This window comes from Pyxicephalus adspersus, chromosome 12 (genome assembly GCF_032062135.1).
Source record: "Pyxicephalus adspersus chromosome 12, UCB_Pads_2.0, whole genome shotgun sequence".
Classification (NCBI taxonomy): domain Eukaryota; kingdom Metazoa; phylum Chordata; class Amphibia; order Anura; family Pyxicephalidae; genus Pyxicephalus; species Pyxicephalus adspersus.
The window spans coordinates 9,002,588-9,028,260 of record NC_092869.1 but is presented as its reverse complement, the minus strand read 5'-3'; the positions used below and the strand labels follow the sequence as shown (position 1 = coordinate 9,028,260).

The 25,673-nt window shown below is 38.9% G+C and overlaps 2 protein-coding genes across 3 annotated transcripts in view; one reads left to right on the top strand and one right to left on the bottom strand.

Moving 5' to 3' along the window:
- CERS2 (ceramide synthase 2) overlaps positions 1–8,282 on the top strand; it is a 31,097-nt gene extending 22,815 nt beyond the window's left edge. Inside the window, exons 4-11 of the mRNA XM_072428263.1 lie at positions 51–169; positions 1,178–1,235; positions 1,674–1,724; positions 2,602–2,694; positions 3,787–3,915; positions 4,761–4,867; positions 6,663–6,816; positions 7,496–8,282. Coding sequence (XP_072284364.1) covers positions 51–169; positions 1,178–1,235; positions 1,674–1,724; positions 2,602–2,694; positions 3,787–3,915; positions 4,761–4,867; positions 6,663–6,816; positions 7,496–7,624 — 840 coding nt within the window. The 3' untranslated portion in view covers positions 7,625–8,282. The remainder of the gene's footprint in view (positions 1–50; positions 170–1,177; positions 1,236–1,673; positions 1,725–2,601; positions 2,695–3,786; positions 3,916–4,760; positions 4,868–6,662; positions 6,817–7,495) is intronic.
- A 4,954-nt stretch (positions 8,283–13,236) lies between these two features.
- SETDB1 (SET domain bifurcated histone lysine methyltransferase 1) overlaps positions 13,237–25,673 on the bottom strand; it is a 32,870-nt gene continuing 20,433 nt past the window's right edge. The window contains exons 16-22 of one of the 2 annotated variants that reach the window (XM_072428261.1): positions 25,052–25,590; positions 23,264–23,289; positions 22,927–23,053; positions 18,654–18,813; positions 15,376–15,584; positions 15,041–15,129; positions 13,237–13,816 (exon numbers count right to left, since the gene is read on the bottom strand). In XM_072428261.1, the coding sequence (XP_072284362.1) occupies positions 13,699–13,816; positions 15,041–15,129; positions 15,376–15,584; positions 18,654–18,813; positions 22,927–23,053; positions 23,264–23,289; positions 25,052–25,590 (1,268 nt within the window). In that variant the 3' untranslated portion in view covers positions 13,237–13,698. The remainder of the gene's footprint in view (positions 13,817–15,040; positions 15,130–15,375; positions 15,585–18,653; positions 18,814–22,926; positions 23,054–23,263; positions 23,290–25,051; positions 25,591–25,673) is intronic. The other variant, XM_072428262.1, reaches the window with a different exon arrangement.

Genomic DNA, 25,673 nt, shown 5'->3' with positions numbered 1-25,673 from the left:
CTATCAGAATTGTTCTCTTTGTCATGCATTTCCTATTCATCCTCCTACAGAATGATTTGGAGAACTTATCAAAGGCCAGTAAATTCACAGTGCGCCAGGTAGAAAGATGGTTTCGGAGGCGGAGAAACCAGGACCGGCCAAGTTTACAAAAGAAGTTCCGTGAAGCCAGGTATGGAATCTGCTTAGAAACTGATGCAAAATGTATGTTTAAGCATTACTCCTGCACCACTCATCATGGGAAGAAAGCTGGGTAGGGCTAGTAGGGACTGCCAGTTTTGGTAAATCATGCGCTATCATAACCTCATGCATGGGTGCAGTTCAATCTTGGAGAGACCATAGTACTATCTCTTAAATGGTCTTTTATTTATAATGAGGAGAGTGCAATTTTACAGTTTAAATTACAAAAAGGTTTCCAAAATATGCTGGGATTTTAAGTTACTAAAGTGCTAACTGTTACTCAGGGTTATTGACCCATCTAACATAAATAATGATGGGTTGGACAAGTGACTAATGTGTTGTGGTCTGAAGTATGTGTTTGGATAATTCAATCTCTTTAAATGTTAATGTGTTTTTCCAATGCATGTGCTGCTTCTATGGAAATGGCTTTAAACAAGCCAGAGGCAAGAATCTGACAGTTGGGTGCCGGTAACACATACAATGACTTGTAAGCCTCAGCAGATGATGTAGTTGAGGGTGTGCTTTGTAATCTTATTACCGTGGCCCCCACGTGATTTCTTCCCTTGCTCAGTATTGTTTTACACATAGTGATGTTTCGAAATCAAGCTTGGGCAAGTAAAACAAAAAATGCTGTTGGTAGAAGAGACCATTGTGCCAGAGGGTTGTTTTGGTACAAAAAGCTATAACCCCCAGTTAATGGCAATTTGTATCTTGAATGGTGGTGGTGTTCCAACACAGGCAGCCATGCCTGAAAATGTTAAACTGTAACCTAGCAACATGTACACGCAAAACAATTTGAAGACAACTCGTAATTTACTAGAGACTAATCGTACGCCTATTTATTGCCATTTGTCACTATATGATCAGGGTTCTACTTTCATCAAGATGGGTTGTAAAAAAAAAAAAAAAAAAAAGTTTTGTGCTACTAATTGGTAATATTTGTAGCGTGGCCATAAAGAAAGCTTATGACCATTCTGAGATGTCTGCCTTCTTTTCACAGTTGGAGATTCACCTTTTATCTTATTGCTTTCATTGCTGGCATGGCAGTCCTTGTAGATGTAAGTAGCATTTTTCCAAGTGTTCTTGCCAAAATTTCCAGGTGCTAAAACTGAATCTTGGCCTTCGGTTGTCACTTGCTGACTTGTATTGTCTTTTAATTGTATTGTGATTCATTTATCAAGAAAAATGGGTGGCTGTGGGACAACTCAAGTAGTCCATATTAAAGATGGCAGCAGGAAGTACAGGCAGGCCAATGTGGGAAGTGGGACCTTGTAATGTCTTGGTGCCAAATACCACATGACATCTTAAAAGATCCTTTTAAAAGAGCATGCATAGTTGTTTTGGGGACACAAGTTGGACCTGCACAATATTAGGCAGCTGATTAATGTTTTGGCAGATTATTGTGTGTGTATAGTAAAAAAAGGCAATAATCATCAATTGGACTTGACCTTTTTTTATTTTAAATTCTTGACCTTATATTATATTTCCATCCACAGAAGCCCTGGTTCTATGATCTCCGTGAAGTTTGGAGGGGTTTCCCTAAACAGGTAACAATTTAGATTTGACATACTATCACAATTAGTTTATAACAGTAATATCTAATATAAAAGAGAGGCCTCGGGGTATCTGCTCTTATTCTGTTTTATGTTAGAAGTAGACCCAGGACCCAAGGACTGCATTGCTAAATTCAAGCCCACTCTGATACCCCTTCTTTGTACTTGCATAAATGTTTTTTTCCCCATATGCAAAATACATTGCTCATTTAGTCTAGAAGAAAGCTAATACAGAATATCATTTAGAGTAACCATTGGTCCCATGACAGCTGGTGCTGTGATCCTCTTCTCTCCATTGCCATGTGACATTGGTGAGTGGGGTGGTGACCCTAACCCCCAAACTGGAACCAACAGCTAGAAATATACCTGAATTATTAGATCACCCCTAGACAAAACAAGTATTACATTCTTTAAATGCTAGGGGTGAGTATTTTACATTTTTGGGATAGCTTGGAGTTTTGCACTGTTGTATTTTGTGTATGCTTTATAGGACTTCATTTTATTTCTTTTCCTTTTTTGAGTTGGGGGGGGGTGGAGGGTAAATGTTGAAAAATGCTTGTTGTTTAAAGAGCTCAGTAGATCAAGATTACATTTTCAGGGAGTAAAGGGAGTAAAGAAGTGCAAGTGCACATGTCCTAAATGCCTCCTTTTCTCTAGCAAACATCACAACTCAGATGAAAAGATCGTTTGTACTGATATAACTGGAATTTAGTAGGTTAGAGAAAATATAAGTATTTATGTTGTTGTAAGTAGGAAAGGTAGTGGCCTTTTTCATTATTCCGTACATTTAATATAGGGCCACAGTTCAGTAACTACTTTAGGAAATACTATTAATATACAAATGGTACTTTTTTTTTTTTTCTGTCTGCAGACTATGTTGCCCTCGCAGTACTGGTATTATATGATAGAACTGGGATTCTACTGGTCTCTTCTGTTCAGAGTTGCGTTTGATGTCAAGAGGAAGGTAAGTCATTGTCTTATGGAAATAAAAAATCTATTTGTGTGGCTTTAAATGTATTGTGCCCTGTAAGGTACTTTAACCTAAAACGTTATTTCTTTTTGAAGCTGTTCTCTGTGTCCCCTGACTTCAGTAGTCTTGCAACTCATAAATTCTACTTTATTCTTCTTATAAATGGTAGAAGTCCTGCCCGTGGCAAGTTCTGACCTTTCCTGCTAAGCCCCGCTTTTCTATGAGCTGGATGGCTAGCCTGTACAACAGGAGAAACCTGGTTTAGGAAAATTTACACCAGGCCATAATATTGTATTATTCCAACACAAAGCACCCATCTCTTTCCATCAATGTGCCCATTCTTGGTTTCTATAGAGGATTCAGCCTATACAGTAGTCCGTAGGAGTTGGTATTTCTTTTGTTAAAGAGGAGTGATTGCTCTACAAGGGGCCCTATTTAGTTTCAGAGAAGTGTACACAAAGGTCATGTTATATTTGCTTTCATGTTGTGTAATCTTTTGCTAAATACTGAGTGTCAAGCAAATGTTTGTAGTGAACCTTGCATGTTCTAAAAATAAAAAGAAAGGTACAGGAACATGCAGAATTCCACACTATAGCCCAGCATTTCAGCCTGGAAAGATCAGAGCTGTTCTGATGTATATTAAGAGCCTATACAATAGATGGTTTTAATGTTTTGGCTGATAGCGATTATTTTGATATATACAATTAGGTCCATAAATATTTGGACAGAGACCACTTTTTTCTAATTTTGGTTCTGTACATTACCACAGTTAATTTTAAATAAAACAACTTCCAGCTTTTATTCAGTGGGTTGAACAAAAAGATTGCATAAAATGTAAAGGAACTAAAGCCTTTTTTTTTTTACACATTTCATTTCAGGGGCTCAAAAGTAAATATATATGTATGTATATAATTTTGCCATTTGCACAAAACAATGACGTGATCAAGTGCTGGACACACAGTAGTATACAGTAAATCCTACATCTTGGTGACCACTTTGTAGCCTATTGTTGTATTTGTGTGACTAGTAACATTTTTGTAAGGGTTATGTCTGTGGGGTAAAATGATCTTTTTCTGTTTTCTGCAGGACTTTAAAGAGCAGATCATCCATCATGTGGCCACTATTATCCTGATCAGCTTCTCATGGTGTGCAAACTACATTCGTGTGGGAACTTTGGTCATGGCCATTCATGATTCCTCAGATTTCTTCTTGGAGGTGGGACATTATCTGAGGGGATGAGTTTAATGATCATTGGGGTATTCACCTGTCCCCTTTTGTACAGATGGTGAGGTGTGATACAATGCTATGATGCAGGGAACATTATGTGTATCATTGAAATCTGTTTATAAGTTGCAGGGTTTTTGCTCCGCTTCTACAAATGCAAAGGTCATCATCTGTATTTATGCTATTGAGAACCATTAAAGTGCCACCAGGATGTTTTAGAACTGTAACGAATATGTAATAAGGCAAACATACACAACACAACATGATGCCAGACCAGTGTGAAATATGGCTCAATAAATCCTGGCATTGTGTGTTACACCTCAGGGTTATCCATAGACATGAAATAGGTTTCTCTTGTGGTTGGAAAATTGCAGACAAGCCTGGCCTTTTGCTGTGCAGGAAATATAATCAACCATACATGTTATTCCTCCCATCTATGCTAGTTGTCACACGGCTTTCATCTACCCCCCCCCCCCCCCCCACCTCTCGTTAGTAGTTTTCCTCCAAGCTTGTGCCCTGTTCTCCTGTTCTTTTTGCGTTCTGCTAGCTGGACATGTCAATGGGCAGCATTAGACGAACGTATTGTACAGATATAGAGGAAGAATTAAGGCTAAGAGTTGTGAAAAAAGTCACGTGTGTATTTTGTAGTTAATACATAAAACAGTATGGTGGCTCTACAAAACTTACTGTAAGCAAAGATAAGAGCCAACACCCACCAACAAGTACAGCATTAGACAGAGTGAGGGTCCCACAAGGCACAACATCCATGTGTCCGACACAGGTCAGGTTCATAGATCTGGGTTGCTAATCATCATTTTGCTTGTCTTTACCTATAGTCTGCGAAGATGTTCAACTACGCTGGTTGGAAAGAGACCTGCAACAATATATTTGTGGTGTTTGCTTTAGTGTTCATCATTACCAGGATTATCATTTTTCCTTTCTGGTGAGTAAATGTCCTATCGCTCCAGCATTGTCCGTGACTGTTCAGAATATGTTTCATGGGTTCACTTGAAATGGATCTGGCCAACTTAAAAAAAAAAAAAAAAAGTTCAGCAATCTTATAGTGAACCAAACCTAGGCATGCTGGCCTATGATTGTGACGACAGATGCTGAAAATCACTCCCTGCTTTGTCCTCCATCCGCAAACATTACAAGATTTGTCCTCCTGGTTAGATTTATTTGTTCTCTTAGATCAGGGGTTGGCAAACTCTGGCCAGATACGGCCTAGCCGGTAGTTCGGTATGGCCTAACGCCCCCCAGCCAATCTGGCCTAATGCCGGCCTGCAACCCGCCGTAAATAGGGAAAGCTCCCTGAAGGCAAATCATATGCAAATCACATGCATTGGGAAGAAGAGGGATTTCACTTCAGGGGGCGCTCCCTGGTGGGGAGGGGGGGTGTGAAGCCATTAGGGCGGGTCCTTCCTAGTGTGCTCCCGCCCACCCCATAAATGGCCTAGATGATAGATATATATATATATATATATTTATATTACAGGAGAATGATGACCCCTCATTATTCATGTCTTTGGTTTTTGCCAGCTAGTTCATAGATTTAAAATTCAAGTTTTCAAAACCATTGTTGCTTTTGCCAGCCTTAACATAAAACATAATCCACCCATGTGTATACAAAATATAGAAATACATTGTGTTATCTGCAAGGTAACATTGTATGTGTTATGTTGTGTATACATATATTTTGTATACATATGTGGCATTCACATTTAGTATTGTAACTGGAGCTCGAGAAATACAAATGTAGATGCTAGGTTAAATCCATTCTAATCCATAAACATAAAAGGCAGATCATTTAGAGATTTCTCTTTCCTGTTACGACACAAGAGATAGTAAGGAAACTGTAGCAGTTGGATCTATGTATCAAGTAATTTTAAAATGGTCTTGAGTACTTTGGTTTTAGGAAGTGAAGACCGGTAGTGTTGGCCTTGTTTTATTTATTACCCTGTCAGTCACCACCCAATGTCCACATATAGAGGAGAGCTAGATCACCATTTTATACCCAATAATGTACGTTTAATTAAAAGAGCTGGCTAGCTTCAGTAAGGTTGCTTATATGTGTGGTTCTAAGAAAAGTTCTAGTGTGTAAGAGAACCAGTGGGTGTACTACACATAAATCGGTCCAAAGAAATTTTTTTCATTATAATATTGTAGTGGTACGGGACAGCCAATGCCTTTGTGGGGGACAGACACTCCCCTTCGTCAGGGCGCTTATTAATATTATGCCTAGACTCGATAAAGATGTTTTCAGTACTTATATGCATAAAGTTAGGAACAGCAATAGCAGGTTGCATACAGTTTCCTTTGTGATTACTAAATGTACCCTAATAAATCTAGTTGTAGCATTTATAAGACCTGATAAAAAGGGGAGTCCATACCTCGAAATGCGATGGTTGTCCTTTACGAAAATTGATTCATATTGTGTTTGAACTCCTGGTGTGATGTTCCCACTGCTTCTGTATCACATTCCTTTTGACAACCAAAATCACATTCTTTATAATGTAAAAACTGCTGTCCAGCTGCATCACCTTCTAATGCTACACTAATGTATTTAAACTGAAATTTCCATTTTTTGGTTGACTTGTAAAGTAAAATATATTGAGATGCAAAGTACAGTGATTTTACTGAACAGAAGCCATCTTCCATTTCCTTTTCCTTTAGATTATTGCCTTTGTTGTCTTTAATACATAATATTAAAATTAATGGTGAATTGTCCTTTTTTGCAGGATTCTGCACTGCACTTGGGTCTACCCTCTGGAGATTTATCCAGCCTTCTTTGGATTCTATTTCTTTAATGTCATGTTGTGGGTGCTGCAGTGTCTACACATTTTTTGGGCTTATCTCATTCTTGGAATGGCACACAAGTTTCTGACTGGCAAGGTAAGATGAATTGAAAGATCTGTTCAAAGATGGCAAAAACAGACAAGCATAGGGATCTGACCTACTTTAGTAGGGGACAAATAGTTATATTTAGATGATGGACAGAACATCTCCAAAATGACATGTGGGTTGTTCCTGGTTTGTAGTAGTTGGTCCATAGAAGGACATCTGGGAAACCAGTGATGGGGTTCATGGGCAGCTAAGGTTTGTTGATGTGCATGGGCAAGGCCAATCCTAGCCTGTCTGACCTAGGAGCTATTGCAGCACAACTTGCTGAGCATTGGAAAATGATCAGAACACACAGTATAGCGCAGTCTGTTTTGGGTTGCCTAACCACAGGCCAAACAGAGGGGTCAGTCTGGCTCCTACCCACTTCTGAAAGTGCCTACAAATCCCTTGATGGGACAATGGTCCTGATTTATTAAAACTCCCCAAGGCTGGAGAGGATATACTTTTATTAGTGATCCAAAAATTGTGGAATGGATCTAGAGTAGTTCCTGTTAAATGGGAAAAAAAAGTTGTTTTCACCATAAATTTATGATATACTGCCCCCAATGATATATTATTGGTAGATGAATATAGTAGATTGCTGCAAAGCTCTTGTATGATCAAGCACAAAACATTTAGATTCTGTCTTGTTTGATTTCTTCTTTGTAATTTCCATTATAATTTTTTCCAGTTGGAACAAGATGCAAGAAGCGACAAAGATGAAACGGATATTCCAGATGAAGATGAGGAACCCGCCAAAAATGGGTCTGTGTCCAATGGTCATTCGGTGCATAACAACGGTCACCATAAAGCAGATTGACCTTGGACTAGACATGAGGCTGGTTTACCCTCAGATTTTTTTCCTGGAGATAAAATACTAACTAACATCCTTTCCCTGATTAGCACTACTGAATTTTTTTTTCCATCATCTCAAGAAAGGACTATGAGAACATCTCAAACACAAGTCTATCTTCCTATTGAGCCATGGGGCACGGATCTTCTCCCTGAGGACAATTTTAAACACGTTGAATGGCTTTTTACTATGAAAATAATCCCTCCCTCAAATGTAAATCGGTGCAAACCATTGAAGCCCTACCTCCTTTCACCCCTAAGCCAAAAGTGCCTGCTGCTTATTTGTTGGAGAGAAGGTCACGTGGACACCAAAGACCCTTTTCTGTGAAGATAGCTTGTTTTCACCTCTTGTAAACCACTGATGTACATTCCAGAGATTACTTTGTTCTCATACTACTTACGTGGATCAGAGAACAAGAGTTGAATGACCTGGATAGAGCTGTGAAGGTGTTTTTCCTTGTCCGTTGATGTTAATTTAATACATCCATCACCTATGTTGAATGGATTGAACCACTGATTGTGTTCCTAGATGAATTGGTGCACTGTCTTTTCACCAACCTCAGCTTTTTGGAGGTGACAATCATTGTGAATATACCGCACATTATGTTTGTTTGCTGGTCTCAACACTTTCTTTTTCTGGTTTCCTTTATTTCTTTGAATGGTCCAGATCGTTTAATACCAAATGTTTATTTATTACTGATGCTGATTTCTTCTCTTTTTAATATGCAGTCAGGCATCTAGATTTACAGATGATCATTGTACTGTTGTTGACTTGTGTAGTCCTGAGGATGTATAAAATTCTGGTGAACTCTCAGAAAGATGGGTACTGTGGAGATGTAGAATGTAGCAGCCAATTAGCAATTCTGGGAGTCAGCAGGCCAGGGCAAAAGTTTCCATCAACATAATTTTAAAGCCATCATACATTTAGATTTAGTAAATGCCTGCCCCCTCTACTTTGAGGAACCCCCAGTAAGCCAAGGGTTGGCAGTGTTCCCATCTCATTATGAATGTAATTTCAAAATTGGGCTGAGTCTGTCGGTCCAGTGGTGACTTAATTGGGTTTCTCTAAATTCACATTTGCTGCTAGGCCAAACTGTTTCAGCTGGTCAATCAAACCTATTCTGTAAGCCTTTTGGTTTCACTTAATACTTTTTATAAATTGGGGAATACCACCCTGGTATAAAGATGGTCCAAAGCCATGAAAATTAGAAACTGACTGATAGGTTATCTCTCCTAGCAGCAATTTATTATTGTAAACCTGTTAGAGGGGGAAAAAGAGGTGCCCATTGCTGACCCCTTGTCTTCAGTACTCTGTAATTGGCCCAGAGTACTATGCAGATCATAGAGGTTTGGTAAACTCCTTATCTTGCATGCATTTTACTGATTCAGTGATTACAATGTAACTGGCACTTTCCTAATCTGTGTTAAACATCTGCAAACTTGAGATGAAGAGTGCTTAAAAGCCTTTAGCAAAACTACTTGAAGCTGGCTGAATGCTTGACAAGTAAAAAATAAAAAAAGTCCATTTGGACAAGACTGTATTTATATTGTGGCCACATGCTGATGCTCAGTCTAGAAATGTCCTTATAAAATAAGCATTGGTTCAATAAGCAGAGTTGGTTCCTTCCTGAATTTGGCCAATGTGCTGCCTTTAAAGACTGGACTTGGGACTCAATTCGGGTTTTATGGATTTTGTAGGCCAAGAGCCACATTTTATAATTTTTTACTCATGGTATGAAGGCAGCCATCTTTTAGACTGGCATAGTATGTTCAATGTTCAACACAAGGCTTAATATTGTAACTGAGGCTTAATACTTACAGAGTATTAGTAATTACATTACACATTGGTAATTGATGGGTTAGAATTCCTATTTCCATTGTACTGTCTTCTCTACCTACACAAAATAGAAGAAAGGAAATGAATGCACAAACCTTAGGGTCTAAGCTGTATAGGCAAAAGTGGGCCATCCTGCAGTTTTGTAAACAAAATGGGGAACAAAAATTAAAAATGTGATTCGGTGTTGTCCTAGTTCCCTAACCCAGACCATCTAACAGTTTCTTGTGTTTGATGGGTTCCTGGGTCTGCACCTAATATGAGGGGTTTTTACTCTTCCTGCTGGATCTACCTTCTGCAGAAAGTCCTAATACAAGCCAGGGGTTTTCAAAGCAGACCTAAACTAAAACTTTTATCCTTTATAAAAGGGTTTCTACTATTTGTTGTTAGGGTTACCCCTCCCTTGTATGTCTTGTTTAGACCCCTTTGGGGTACACAAATCTTGCTCACAGTACTGATGTTAGGAAGAAGCACCACGTAAGATTTAATAAGCCTCAGTACTATTTAATGTACAGACAATGGCATGTGCCAAAAAAGGTGATGGTGGCAGCTCTTATAAATTCTTTACTAACATTAGGTATGGTATGGTATGTTAGAGCTTTGCCTAAATAAGAAGCTGAAGGCTCTGGTTTAGTAGGCTGTGTTCTGTGACTATACTGTAAGGCTCAGGTCTTCATCACAATATACCCTAAAAACAAACCTATACTAGGTTATATTTTTGACTATGATTTGGTGGTCATTTGGGGGCAATGTCACCCTTACCATGTACTGTGGATATAGTAATTATAGAATGGTTTCCCTGAAGTCTTGAAAGTTATTATTTTCAAGATTCATTCAATAGATGAATACATCTATTTATGCTGCTTGGAAAAGGATTTTGAATTATGTACAGGTAGCTTTAAGATTCCGAGTCAACCAGGCAACATATAAAACTCTTAATTAATCAAATAATAATCTTTCTGGTTCAGCTTACAATTTCACCACTCAAGGGGCAATCTTCAGAAAAACCTCATTCATTGCTGGCTTTGTTTGTTAAATGTGGTAAACTGGTAATAGGGGTGGCTGCAAGGGACACTCCTCTTGCAAACTTGGACTGGTCTCTAGCCAGCTGTCCACGACTTAATGCTGGTCTAATTTTGTGGTATGCAGTATGACCAACCAAAAGAGAGGCATGGGGGAATCGGCCTTGAATAATAGAACATCACAGCTTTCCAGGCTCACCAGGTACTTGTGATGTCAAAGTGCTTGTATTTTGTTGCTTCCGAGCCTGGGTAGTACATCTAAAACTAAGCATAGGTATATATTAGGCCTGTGCAGGCCAACGCATGGCTTTGTTTAGAGTTGTATTACTTTATGGAGGTCCTTAGTATGGTACAGTGTTGTCACAGTTCCATAACCTGTGACTTGCATCATCCCATAGCACCCAGTGACATAGACATGCATACAATACCTACAGTTTGACCATGTAAACATTTGTCATGTGTACATGAAAGGTCAAATGAAGACATGCACTAGTAGAATATTGCCCTTTCTATCATGTTTTAATTGTTGAAGTTGTTAAAATGCTTAGAATTAAATGTAATTGAAAGTACCAATGAACTGGAGCTCAAATTTTGTATTTGTGGCTTTTTCTGGAACATTTAAGGAATATTGAAAGGTGTCTAGTAACTGCGCAGCACAGATTTTATTCATTTTTTGTTAGCCTAAATGTGAGTCGAGCCAGGGCCGCTCCGTTTTTTTGTTTTGGAAACTGGATCTCTGAAAGTTCGTTTGAGCTCACCTTGACATCCTTACACCTGTCTTACTGAGCATTGAGGTGAAGATGGGGCTGTACTCATATCCATGTTCTCAACCTAGCTAACAAACATGGGTGTCTACATATATGATATATGTGTGGCTATGTATGGATCCTATTAGCCTTGCCCCTAAATCTATACATTTATTACCAATCAGAACAATGTTTAAATACATAAATATGCATGTAATGGAATTTTAACTATCATGTCTAATATACAATACAAATATTAAGTCTAAGGACCATGTTGTATAAATGTATTGGTGTCTACAAACCAATGCCATTCCCGAATTGTGGATTGATGATGGGACTAGGTATTTCTTGATGGCTTCAAGACATTATTTCTGAGACAGGCCTTCAATTCTTTGAGGTGGTGCAACTGCACAGATAAGCAAGTCAGGTGTATTGTTGGCACTTGCTTGTTACCTGTTCTCATTGAGGGAACAGCCAAGCCACTGGTATCTAATCAAAGGTGGCATCAGCAGCACTAAACATGGATTCCATGTAGGTATTCTTTAAAGTGGAGTTCTAATTTGATGGTAGAAATAACTTTTGACAGCCAACACCATCCTTTTTAAAAAATCAACGTAACTATTGCATGATGGTTCTGGTGGTGTCTCAAATTTTAAAGCCCAAATCCAGAATAAACAAATGTTTAAAAAAAAGAAGTATGTGTATTCTTACCCTTGATGAGACTTTTTTCCAAATATGTTAAGTATTTCAGCATCCAAACAACTTTTGCACAGGAGCTTCCTTGAAGAAAGACTTGCACGTGCTTCTTTCTCTTTGTGCAAGGGGCGTGGTCTTAGATTTGCCCCTATAATAGGTGGAGTTGGTGGGCACCTCCCACAGTGCCACTCTCTGCTAAGACTTACTGCAGTCCAGGGAAGATATTAGACCTATGCTCATAAGGTGATGTTTGGGTTTGCAAAAAAAAAAAATTGCTGCACACACAATGTGGCTCCTGAGAAAATATTTAAAGATGACTTGTGTCTGGAAATTATCTTTAACAATGCTGATCTGAAAGAGGAACAAAAGGTTCCTGCACAGAGCCCTGACCTTAACCCTACTAAACACATTTAGGTAGAAGATCGGGTTTGCAGTCTGTTACTATTTTAAGTCAAATCAGTACCTGGCCTTACAAATCTGTTTTTGGTTGATTAGTCACAAACTGCCACAGACACACTGTTACTTTTAGCACCATCCCCCCCCCCTACTATGTAGTCTGCATGCTCAAATACTTAACCTTCATTCCTGCTCTTATAACCTTTCCTATGTTCTTTTCTTCCACGCCCTCTAAATAATTAACTTTTGAACTTTTTCATAAGCCTCCAACCACAGATGAAGATTATATGCTTTCCCCAAAACACTAACGTCATGCAGATGGGGTCCTAACCTGGAACCCCATTGCTGCAATACAAGTGCCACAGTATCATCCATCATTACGTTTTTCAGCAATTTGTAGTTTTTCTATAGGAATGGACCAGATAGGAAAGCCTCACAACTCCCATCAATGAGCCTCAGGTACTCATGATGCCATCAGCAGTCCACCGCTTGTCCTTCTTTGGACCACTTGTGATAGGCACTAACCACTGTATATCAGGAACACCCCCATTTTGGAGATCAAGCCATCCAGCCATCACAATTTGGCAGCATTGCCCAGATCCCTAGATTTTTTTGTTTGTAGTTTTAACACATTACCTTCAAAATCCTAATGTTCACTTACTGCCCAATACAACCCCCAACCTTGTCAGAGGCCATTGTAACTAGATCCAATACTTGTTTGGTCAGTTTTTCAACTACAGCTTTGTGAAATGCTATTTTCGTGTATCGGCTCTTGTTTATCAGAGCTGGGAATTCACCTGCTTCTATCACAGATGGGAACCACACTGCTGGTAAACCCAGCCAAAACACAAATATGTTCATATTTATAATCTTCACCACAGCAATCTAAAGATTAAACTTCATTTTTTATTTGAACATGGAAAAAAAACGTATCAAACATTTAACTCTACAAATAAAGACTATGCAAGTGAGCTTTCCTCCATTACTGCACTTCATCATTACGGGTGGAGGGAGACAGCATGGGTGGAACAACGACAGACATCTGTAAAATGAAGGGAGGAACTACAGGAAACCAGAGAGAAATGTAGGCTGTTGTGGTTGAATTTTATTCTCCAAATGCTAGTTACCTTTCTGTGATGCTGGTCCTCTTGTTAAAGTTATTTACCAAGAGCTGGCAAACCAAATAAAAACTTCTATAATCCATAATAAAACCACAAAATCAGCATAACAGACAACTAGCATTTTCGGGAGGATATCAGCAATGGCAGCCACCATCATTTCCTTTGGAATGGTTTCCTTGAAGGTGTTCAGCACCATGAAAAGGTTTCTGTATTTGGCTGGATGGAGGTTACAAGAGGCGCCCCCGGCATTCTGTGGATCCGCAACAACACAGCAGCTTCTTGCCTTCCACACTGCCCACCTCGTAGTTATAATCCCAGGTCAGCTCCGTGCCGGCTCGTATCCTCCTATGAAACGAGAACACACAAGGGAGATGATTGGCATTGGAAAATATTGTTAAAGTGGAGAAGAGGTACAGAGCTAATACCACCGTTTGTGACTGTACTTTAAAGTTCAGTGCCTGGGGCTTTTATTTTAAACCTGGTTTTACTGACTTGGAGAAGACATGGAACCATCAAAATCTAAAGTATTAACAACCATGATTTGTGCTCGTTCTAGTGTAGTGCATCACTAGGCCATGAAGCTCGGTATTCTACCAGTATGTTTTGGGGATGTGGGTGAAAACGGGAGTACCCAGAAGAGAACTATGCACATTTAGAGAGAATATACAAACTATATGGGGATTGTACCCAGGCCAAGATTCAAACCCTGGCCCATGCTGTCCCTAGTGTAGCTGTCTTTCCTTTTTTAAAGATAGAATGAGAAAATACTAAATTTATGGTGTCACAATATGCCCTCAGAGCTCCTAAATGACACCAGAGAAAGGCCAAGTAGTATATAGTGTCATTAGGTGTGCCCCATGATAATCACAAGCATGATTAGATTTAGTGATTTAGACCAACTTGCCATGTGCTAGAAATCTGTTCCCAGCATCAACTACTCTTTTAGTTAATCAATACTTTCTGGGATTACTTTTAATTCTTATTGCAATATTGCAGTCATGCGCCCATGTTCTAATAGGCTATAGCTGATCAAAAACCCGAATGAAAACATTTTATTTAATAAGCTGTGGCAGACAACCTACAATTGGTTAACTATTCAACCATCTGCCTGTCAACTATAGGCATAGCAGTTGGAGGTGGTTGTGTATGTACATTCGAAAAACAATAACTGCATCACACTACAACTGTCTCTGTGATTAAAATGTTAAAATCACAATGTGGATGCACAACTGCAGCAAAGGCAGAGAACTAATAAACAGTCAGAATAGATCGGTTTATGCCACGAATCTTTCTTTACTGAGATACACACATTGAAAATTATGAGCCACATGGTGATTACCATTATCAGTCTTTAAAGGGCTGGAACCTCAGAGATTTGGGTTCTGATGGGCTACCTAAAGTAGGCACCTTAAGGTGCCCTCAAATTTCAGAAAGTGATGAGCTTTGAAACACACAGCAAATTCATTAGGGCCACCTGCTGGCCAGGTACTAGCAATGCACCGTCCACAGCAGCAGAGTGCGTGGTTCATGTGCCCCTTTAACAGGCGGAATGTTAAGCAGATTACTTACTTGCTGGCGAAAAAAGCCACCCAGGGAAAGCGGAGGTCATGTGTGTCCACAAATACATTCTGTACAAACAGGTTGGGACTGCAGCTGTGCTGTAATACAATAAACAAAGTGGGGGATGAGACCTCTATGATTACAATGCTTGCCTATACAAACAGGTATTGGTATCAGATATAATATCTATCTGAAAAATTTTATAGCATCTCTGGCTTCCTACAATTATTAGGAGAGCAAGACACAAAAAGAGAGACACAGATAGGAGGGGGGGAGGAGAGAGAGAGAGAAAGAGAAGGAAGGGAGTGCGCATACACTTTTAGGTTAGAGTTATCAATTCTTACATTCAAGTATCGGCCCAAATTCCCCTCTAGCTTGGCGTCGATAATGTAACAGGACTCCTCCCCGTCGTAAAACTGCCGTGTTGTCCTCCGGCCAGTCATTCCATCACCTCTGTCTGCGGATGCCATGTTGGGTTTCACCGTAATACCGTAGGTAGATTTCAGGGCAAAACCACGAGTGGATTTTACAGCCACTTGTCTCTTGACTGGGCCTGGTCAGACACAGAACACAGGTCACGTACAGAGCACCAACATATAATCTGCTTTTTCAGTATGTTTTGGTTCTAAGATATGACTTGGTATGATCAGTTGCTGCATCATAAATTCAGAATCATGTTTAATACACATATCACACAATATCATCACTTGGTAAAATATTAATTTGCAAATATATCAAGATATGATTTAGGGAATGTGAGATGTTCTGGAGTTGGAAAAGTTCTTCTTAGTGACACACCAGCAGTTTACAGTTGCAGGTTTCTACAGATATGTTATCAGCAAACAGGGCTGCCTCCATGCAGACATTTAAAAATATGAAAAGTAGTATTATAATATGACTTCTTGAAAATTGAAAGTTCAAGGAACTTCCCAAATAAGCAATGCTTCCTATACTATTTAAAATTTTAATCTAACTTTCCCTTATCCTGTTCTCCCCCTACACAGACCAAACCTAATCCTTTCTCCCCCTACACAGTTCGGTACGTACCAAACGCACCCAGTCCATCCATTGTTTATATCCACATTTCTTTGCTGCCCACACTAGTGCAGCACAGCCCCACTAAAATTTCTATGGGATGAGAATAGACAGAACCCAGGAAAAAGTCAATTGCAATGTAATATAGATGCAAACAGTCGAGACAGAGGGAAAGGTATTTACAGGAATCCCAACACCATGATGTGTCCTTTTGTTTGTGTGTGTGTGTGTGGTTAGATAAAAAGTACACTTATCACAACCCACATATCTATATTACTAAATGCCCTGTTGCACTTTTTACCTAACAGTGGAAAACTTTTTTTTTTTTTTTTACTGCAAATTGTGTTAATAAGTGAACTTTGACATCTCTATGTACCTCTCCTCCTTCCCATACCTGTGTATCCTTTGACCTCCTATACAGTTTAAAAATTAACCACAGATAAACCATGCTGGGCTCCACTCATTCTGATAAAAGAATCAAGCAATAATGCAAATTATTAAAATACATTGTAAGTATTGTTAAAAATTGAAAAAAAATTAAACTTCTTTCTATATCTAGCAACAACAAAAACTCTTAGTTCCATCAATGGTAACAATTGAGGCAGGTATATACACTTTTAGATCTTTTCTATACATTTTGATCTTTAAAAATGTAATTCTCTCTCAGACGATTGCCTCTTATTACAATGCTGAGAATGATCATGTGACGTCATTCTTACCACCTCTAAAGCAAAAGCCATTGTTTTCAAGTTTAATTCCTGATATTAGATTGGGAAGCATATATGGAAAGATCAGTCATGGAGAAGGAGAGGCAAGGTGCAAAAATGCAAAAATATGCCTGGTGTTTGGTGGTTTTAACACATTATTGTAAAGAACACATGTAGAAATTGACTCATATTTTTCTATGATCAATATGCTATGCAATGATTAGTAATTTTGCCAATCACTCTGGTGTGAACCAATGTGGACCCAAGTGCCACAACCTCTGTGTTCTCCCTAGCCCTTTTTAGGGGTACCACCCAATACTTTTCAGGAACCACCCAGCAGTTGTTGGGTGGTTACTGAGGAGTTGGGTCACAATACAGGGGTTTCCACCTGCCTACAATTTTTTCCCCACCCAGCTTAAAAAACATTTCTGGGTTGACCACTGAACCTGTCCAGTCACACTGGTCGGTCAAGTGCATAATTGGCCTCTATGTATTAGGCCTCAATATTAAATACAATTTGCTAATTCAAATTGAATAATATATTTACATTGTGACTTGCACTACTCAAGGGGACATCTAGTGGAGGATGCTATAACTACATCATTAGTTAACTGTAAAGTGCATTCGGGTCCCTGCTTCTAAGGGGTCAAAAACATCTGGCAAAACGAAGTACAAAAAGGGTGCACTAAAGATGGTTTGCACAGACACTGCTGTTTGGAATTAGGATTTATCACAGATTAAAACTGATTTTACATTACCCGAATATGCAAAAAAAAAAGATCTATATAATATTTTATATTATATTTAGGATAGTAGAATTTTAGTGGCATTAGGGTAAGGAAGCAATGAGCACTTTTTCATCTATAAATTGGAAAGCAGTTCAGCATAGTATTAGGCAAGATATCACAAGGTTCTGGGTCTATCTTAATCTTTAAAAGATCTCTTTATATCCCCCAGAGAACACCAATACACCTAGTACATGCTCTCACTAACTTTCACCTTGTATACTGCAACATCCTCCTATTCCATATTCCACTAACAAGACTCTTATATCTACAACACATCATGGATGCTGCAACTAAACTTATTTATTCCCACGACTTCTCTTTAACTTAAACCTCCTTAATGGCTTCTATTTAACTCAGAAACTGCTACTTGCTTTTTAATCACATTCTAACCTGATACACAAATACAACCAAAACCTCAATCTTGGCTGCTTCAGTGACCTACTAATGATTTCCTCATTCATACCCTCTTCACAAGCTGACTCCAAGACTTCTCTATAGCTGCCTCTATTCATTTGTCGCTAGACTTACTGCTACTTTTAACAAATTTAAAGAAGTCTTTTAAACCTTTTGTTTTAAACTCATCTTCCTATCTTTCCCACTATTGTAAACTTTGCTTCCATCTCTTAGATCAGCCTTTCTCAACCTTTCTGCAGGCATCTGGGAACCATCGTTATAAATATTCAATAGAAAAAAAAGACTATTTGTATTGGTTTCCAGCAGGAAGAATTCCCATCCTTCATTAGTTGTCAGAAGGCCACGTTTACAAACACCAAAAAAGGTCCCTGGTTTCATGCAGCTGCCTCTAGCAAGAGGTGTTGGTCCAAGAATTACAGGCACCATCTTATGATGGCAAAGATGCCAAAGCTCAAGAACTCCAGGGACCCCCTGGTGGATCCCAAGGGTTCCATAGAACCACGACTGCCTAATCAAGCTTACAATCTAAGACAGCCCTCAGAGTCCTTCTCCTTTACCATGTCCTAGTTTGAACTTGACTACAAATTTACACAGGTCTGTCATGTACAGCCTCTAGTTGTAGAGCATGAACTAATATGTTTACACTTGATAAAACAAAATTTATAATAATAATAATACCGGTAGTGGTGGTTGTGTTCTTCTTGTCCTCGTCTACATCAGAACCAGAAGAAATGGTCTGGACATCATCACTGTCATTAGCGTTGGTCTGGGTGGCAGGTTTCTTGTTTGCTCCACTTCCCACATCACTTTCTGAACTGCTGGACAGGGTCAACACCTCCTGGCGGCACAGAGCACACATTAGACATGCACTAATAACCCATATTAAAGGCACTGTTAATCTATTAAAGGCTAGGAGCACTGAGCACCTTTGTCTCAGAACTGAGGATTGGACTAATCATCAGTTTTGTTCAGCACTAGCAGAGCTCTGAACAGTGACACATATGAGAAGCAGACAATGAAGATCACCAATATCAGGATTTGCCAGCCATATTATTATATAGTACTGAGAAGATTGTTCTTTAGTACTACTACAAATGTAAAGACCAGTTGTAATATAAATCTTAGGAACAGTTTACATTTTATGTATAGGAATGCATGTATTTAAAAAGCATGACAAGCCAAAACAAACATTTGTACATTTCTATAATACATGGACATTCCCACATTTTGGTTTTATCTCATTAAACAAAAAACTATAATTCATATTGTGTATTTTTAATTGACATGATGACACGTCCATCTCTTCATCTCAATATGTCCCCATCTCAATATGTCCCTTTTGGTGCGCAGGCACTGAAAGTTATTAGCTCTCAATGTATTTAGAAGGATTGACATGTATTTTTCATGATTGTATAGAACATTTCTAGTAGTATATTTACCAAACCAAAAGGTAATATTGGGAGTTTACATGTGTTCCAATTTGTGAGCCCACATGTGTTAAAGGTCTTGTGTCAACCACTTTTGAGCTTGCATTGATTGCATTACATTGCAACACTTCTAAGATCATTCAAAATTTAAACAAAAATGGTGTATTTGACCTTTAGTATGGAGACACAAAGGGACTTTTAAGGCATCTCATAAAAAACATCACATTTAATTTCTCATATTTAAAAGACATAAAAATCTGAACATTTGAGCAATTGTCCACATCAAACCAGAACAATTGCAACATCCATATGAATATTAATCCTTGTATTGCACTATACATAGATGGGTAAAAAAATATCTTTAGGGTATAACATGGTCTCACAGCTTATATCGAGTATTGACGCTTTTTACGGTCAAAAACCGATTCATCGGGAAAAAGCAGTACTGGGAGACCTAAAGATCAAAAACATAATAAAGGTATGTATATAACGCATAAGCCATCACAAAGAAATAAACATAAAAAAAATGTTTGATATACATTATTGTCACATGATCTTGAATGTATATATACATACACATATATATACACATACACACATACTCACTGACAGTGATATGAGTGTTAATTATCACCAAGGGTTCAAAGTCTCTTCCAAAAAATGTATACGGATTCAACGAGGAGGAGAAGATGGACGGTAAAGCAAGCAGGAAATGGAAAACATTAAATTGGCCCCACTATATATAAAAAAGTTTTGTCATTAGTTTTATTTACGATTTATTTATTAGGAATTTCTATGTGTGCATGTCCATTTCCTGCTTGCTTGTGTTACCCTCCATCTTGAACTTCTTGACCGCGAAACTCCGCTTTGATACTCGATATAAGCGGTGAGACCATGTTATACCCTAAAGATATTGTTATACCCATCAATGTATAGTGCAATACAAGGATATTATTCATATGGATGTTGCAATTGTTCTGGTTTGATGTGGACAATTGCTCAAATGTTCGGATTTTTATGTCTCATTTGAATATGAGAAATAAAATGTGATGATGTTTTTATGAGATGCTATAAAAGTCCCTTTGTGTCTGTACATTCCATACAATTTTACTCACAAAGAGTGGTACGAGGCAGGCCTATACGGCATTCTTTTTAGTTGATATCATTGATCAACAAATTCCTTCTTGTAGTTTATCAGTATTTGACCTATATTCAAGGAGAGATAAATATTGGATACCCAATGGGTTAGGATTCATGTGGTTGCAAAGCCTCCAAAAACTCACATTCAAGTAATTCAAGATAAGAGAAAAAGAACACTTAAGGTTCAAACGTGCTTTACTTAAATGATGGATTTTTTTTAGTGTCCTGTGCTATACATAATCCAACTGTGCTTAGAACAAAGTGATAAACATGAATCACAATACCAATTGTACAATGTTCTCTAATACTTTTTTTTATACATTTGTCTCTTAACCCAAAGCATTTTGCCTACTGGCTTCTTCAGCGGAATGATTGGAGACTTATATCATTGGTTGGTATTCAGGTGAGTGGCGAGTGTAAGACGTGAAAGCAGCAATAGAGTAAAAAGCATATGTGCGATGGCTGGATAGCAATGAAAAGATCCAAGTCCTGGGTAATGAAAAAAGGATGGGGTAATATACCCAATTTTCAGATCATAATGGAGGGAAAAGCAATAACTGGAATCAGACGTTTTTTTGCTCCAGGCTTATTGGTTGTGGACCTAGATCATAATTGGTCCAAAAGTAAGTTCTGGCTCTTGTATGTCTAGGGAGTAAGAAAAATGGAAAAAAAAGCTGGATGTTCAAAAACATATGACCATCAGGTTTAAGTTTTCATGTGTAGAGACATATAAGTTGCCAATTGGTAGCCTCTATATTTAGGTTGCTTCAAGTAGGTTACCAATTCTTATAGATTTGAATACGAATGCAAATCCTGCCTGAAGGGAAGCAAACAAAAGCACGTCATCACAGGTCCTTAACCACCTGAGCGTTACACTGAGGTCTAGATTTCTGTACCAAAAGTGATCCACTGTTTTTCATGAAATTTTTTTTTTTAAATTGTAGACCTGTAACTTACAGAAATATGTCCAAACAGGGGTTCTAGTAGATAATATAAATATAAAAAATGTATTTACTTTTATTTTTTTTTATTTTTTTGTATTGGATACCGGAGTTTGTATTCAATCCAATACAAAATGAGCGTTTGAATTTACCAGTTATGTACTTTGTATTAATTTTATATTATTTTGCATTGGACTGGATACGCAAGTTTGTATCCAATCAAATACAAAATATAAATTTGAATTTCCAAGTTATTTACTTTTTTTTTATTTTTTGTATTGGATTGGATACGCAAGTTTGTATCCAATCAAATACAAAATATAAATTTGAATTTCCAAGGTATTTACTTTTATTTTATTTTTTTTTATTTTTTGTATTGGATTGGATACAGGAGCTTGTATTCAATTCAATACAAAATGACAGTTTGAATTTACCAATTACAAACTTTGTATTTATTTGAATTTTTTTGTATTGGATTGAATACAGGAGTTTGTATTGAATCCAATACAAAATAAATGAATGAGTTTCTATTTGAATTTCCCGCACACGCGCCGACGTCATCACGCACGCAGGGAGAAGCCTTCCGTTTTTTTTTCTCCGCCGGACGGCTTCTCCCTGCAGAGATCATCCGGCGCTGGACGAAGACGGACGTGGACGATCAGCGGGACCAGGTAAGATTCCGGCCGGTATCTTGTGTTCAGCCGGCCGGGATCTTGTGTTCAGCCGGCCGGGCGGCAGAACGCAAGATGCCGGGCAGCAGAACACAAGATACCGGCCGGCATCTTAGCGGTCCCGCTGGCACCCGACGCTGGAGAGGGAGATCGACAGACGACGATGGACGGAGGACGACGCTGGAATCCTTACCTCCATGGTCCCGCTGGATGTGCGGGACCATAGAGGTAAGGATGTGACAAAATTACGGGGTTAACCATCCTAGCCATTTTTTTTTGCCCGACCTTCGTACGGGCATACCGGCTAGGTGGTTAAGAAGCTATGAAGTTATACATGATGTTCATCAGCTACAGGTTCCCTCCTAGTACTGGTACTATAGCACGGACACTTGGTCTTTTAAAGGGCGATGGTAAAACAAAGTCAGCCAATCCCTAAATGTTACCCTTGATCCCCATTCTTTCACTTGTCCACCACTATGCCTGTACTCCAGTACTAATGTCAGACGAGAGTCCAAATCCTCTGACAGGTAAGGAGTTGGAAACTTTATTTGGTATCTGACGTTATAATAGAGAAGCAGGTTATAGAAAAGCTTACATGAATGGACATGAATGGGTTCCACTGAAACAAGCTGAGTTTTAATACTAACATATTAACTGTACCTTTAGATGCATGAAACACAAATGTAAAGCAGGCCTCAGGATAAGCCTTTCTTTTTTTCTTCAGCTGAAAAGAAATGACAGATTACTGGACATAGCCAGGATTTATACTTACATCATTGGACTGAGCATTGGACTGCCGCCTATTCTGGTGCATGGCGGTTTTGCTGACCGGCCTTTTGATGCCTTCAGGCTTAATTGGTGTTGGATTGTAACCGTATGTACGATTGCTGTCTCCCCCCCTGCAAGATAAAACAGATGGAACAATAAAGAGGACAATAGATATTTATAACAAGGATACTCGTAATTGGTTGCCAGTAGTAATTAGTCGACACTTCATATTTAAAAGTTTCTACAGGACAGTTGAAGAATTTGATTGGCCACTGCATCTTGCATACAAAAGGCTTTTTCCCTGACTCTTTATGTAGTAAGAGTGTAGCAATGTGACTTACCCAGAAGGTTTGCTTTCTTCAGTCTCCTGCGTGGGAAGAGAGAACAGAGGTCAGCATAAGGCCGTTCAAGTAAACAGCAGTTATATCACTGTGTGAATTTACAATATTTTGTCAGTTAAAAAAATAATTGAAAAAAAAATCATCATTTGATCCTTACTTGATCTTTATAAAATAAAGAAAACATTTTTTTTTTTAAATGTCAAATGCCAATGACAACCTGAAACAATTATTTACCCTCGTAGTCTTCACTTTATGGTAGAGCTGCAAAATTAAACAAAAAACTAAATCAGCAGCAGGCATATGTAGGCTGCTTTGCAAACTCAAAAAACGGGGTTCGACCCCCCCATAGTGATACACAAAGGGGTGCAAGCATGCCTGTCGTTATAATAACCTCGCATGCAGCATGTTCCTTTTATGAGTGGGCCACTATGCTCAGCCTACTTCAGATCAGCCAGTATTCTTCATATACCATGCTTACATTGGCACTGAACACTTTAATCTATGACAGCTCCTCAATACAGAAGTTCAGTGCACATGAACAGGTGTAATGTAGATAGCCCCCCTTCCAATAATAAGTGAGAGGCTGCAGCAGGAACTGTGTTGGACATTTAAAAATACTGCCAAGAGTTGCGCAGGCTCTGGGATTTCCATGAATGTGCCATCTCAGTGTCCAATATGCTGACCCTGAAAGATCCCAGGGTTGGAAAGAGATGCAGTCAAGGTAATAATTGTTTAAACAGCTATGTTCATACTGGTAGTGAGGTTGCAGTGCGGTTCCCTCATGACAGTGATCCAATGCAATTGGGGAGATGTTAAAAGTAGCTTCTATGTGTAGCAGCAGTGGACCTTCCACTAAAATCCAATCTGTATGGGTCCCTTCCTCCTAATCAAACCACCTTTTATGTAAAAGGTGTAAAATGCACCTACAAAGTTAGAATACTACTTACCTTCCCTCTGTCTTCTACATAATTGGAAGTAGGTAAAATCTTGTGAGAAGACACTCAAGTCCATCACAAGAGCATTTTCTCACACGATAAACACATTTGGCATGCTCCAAGAATTTTCCCAGAAGGGAATATTGATGTCATCCTTGCCTCAGTGCATGGCAGGGGTAAGGTAAGCATAATTCTAACATTCTCTTAAGATATATTTTTTATATGGTAATAAGAGGTGAAAGAGTGCCATCCAGTGTTAATAGACCCTTCATCTTCCTTCTAAGTGGGTTAGCTCTCCAGCCCTTGCAGCGCTAGGTCCCAGGTTCGATTTCCAGCCAGGACATTATCTGCATGGAGTTTGCAGGTTCTCCCCGTGTCTGCGTGGGTTTCCTCCCACATCCCAAAAACATGCAGTCAGGGTATTTGGCTTCTCCCTAAAAATTGACCTTAGACTACATTAATGACATATGACTCTGGTAGGGACATTAGATTGTGAGCTCCTTTGAGGGACAGTTAGTGACACCACTATAGACTTTGTACAGCGCTGCGTAATATGATGGCGCTATATAAATACTGTATAATAATAATAATAATAATAATATTAATAATATTAAAGGTATGCTTTCAGGTTCAGAAGCTTTGCTGAAGAATACAGGTACCCCACAAATCTGGAGACATTCCAAAGGACATCTTTACCAGTAAGCAACTAATCCAGGCCTAATCTGGGTTTTAGCAAAGCAAACATCTATCTCTGGCAAACCCTTGCACGACTGCAGCTTCATGGATAACGCACAATCCTTCGGAAGGTCAGATAATATTTATATAACACAAGTTACCATTGGACCACTCTCACCTTGGCAGGCTCCTCTTTCTTAACATGCTTCTCAGTATCTGCCGTATCTCCCATTTTGAGAGACGACCGGCTGTCAGAGTCCAAAAAGGAGTCAGTCATTGTGTTGGAGCTTAACCAAGAAGCCACCTTGTTTTTGGATGTCTCCTCAGGCAGTTTGCAGTCTGTCCTCTCCTCCTGGCTGGTCTGCCTGGCTAAAGCAGAGTCCTTAGAGGCAGTATCTACTGTCCCATTTTCCTTCTGTCCCCTAGTTTGCCGCCGTGTGGCATAGCTCCTCCATACAGAGCTGGTTGTGATGTCCTCATTTTTTACAAAGTTGTCATCTGAACTGTCATCTTGGGATTCATCCTGGTCATCACTGCCAGTGTTTACTTCTCCATCATCCTTGAGGTCTACTCCGCTGCTATCGGATGACGACTTGACATCACTTTCATAACCGTCCTTGTAGTTTTCTACACTCTCAATGTGGTCCAAATTTGCAAAGTACTCATCTCCCATTTCTAACCCTTCCTTGTCTGCAAAGTCATCGGTCAGGATTTTACCTGTGAGGAAGCACAAATATAGGGTTTTACTCATTTGTCATACATAATAATCTGCACATTATATGTAAGCCAGTTTAGTTTGT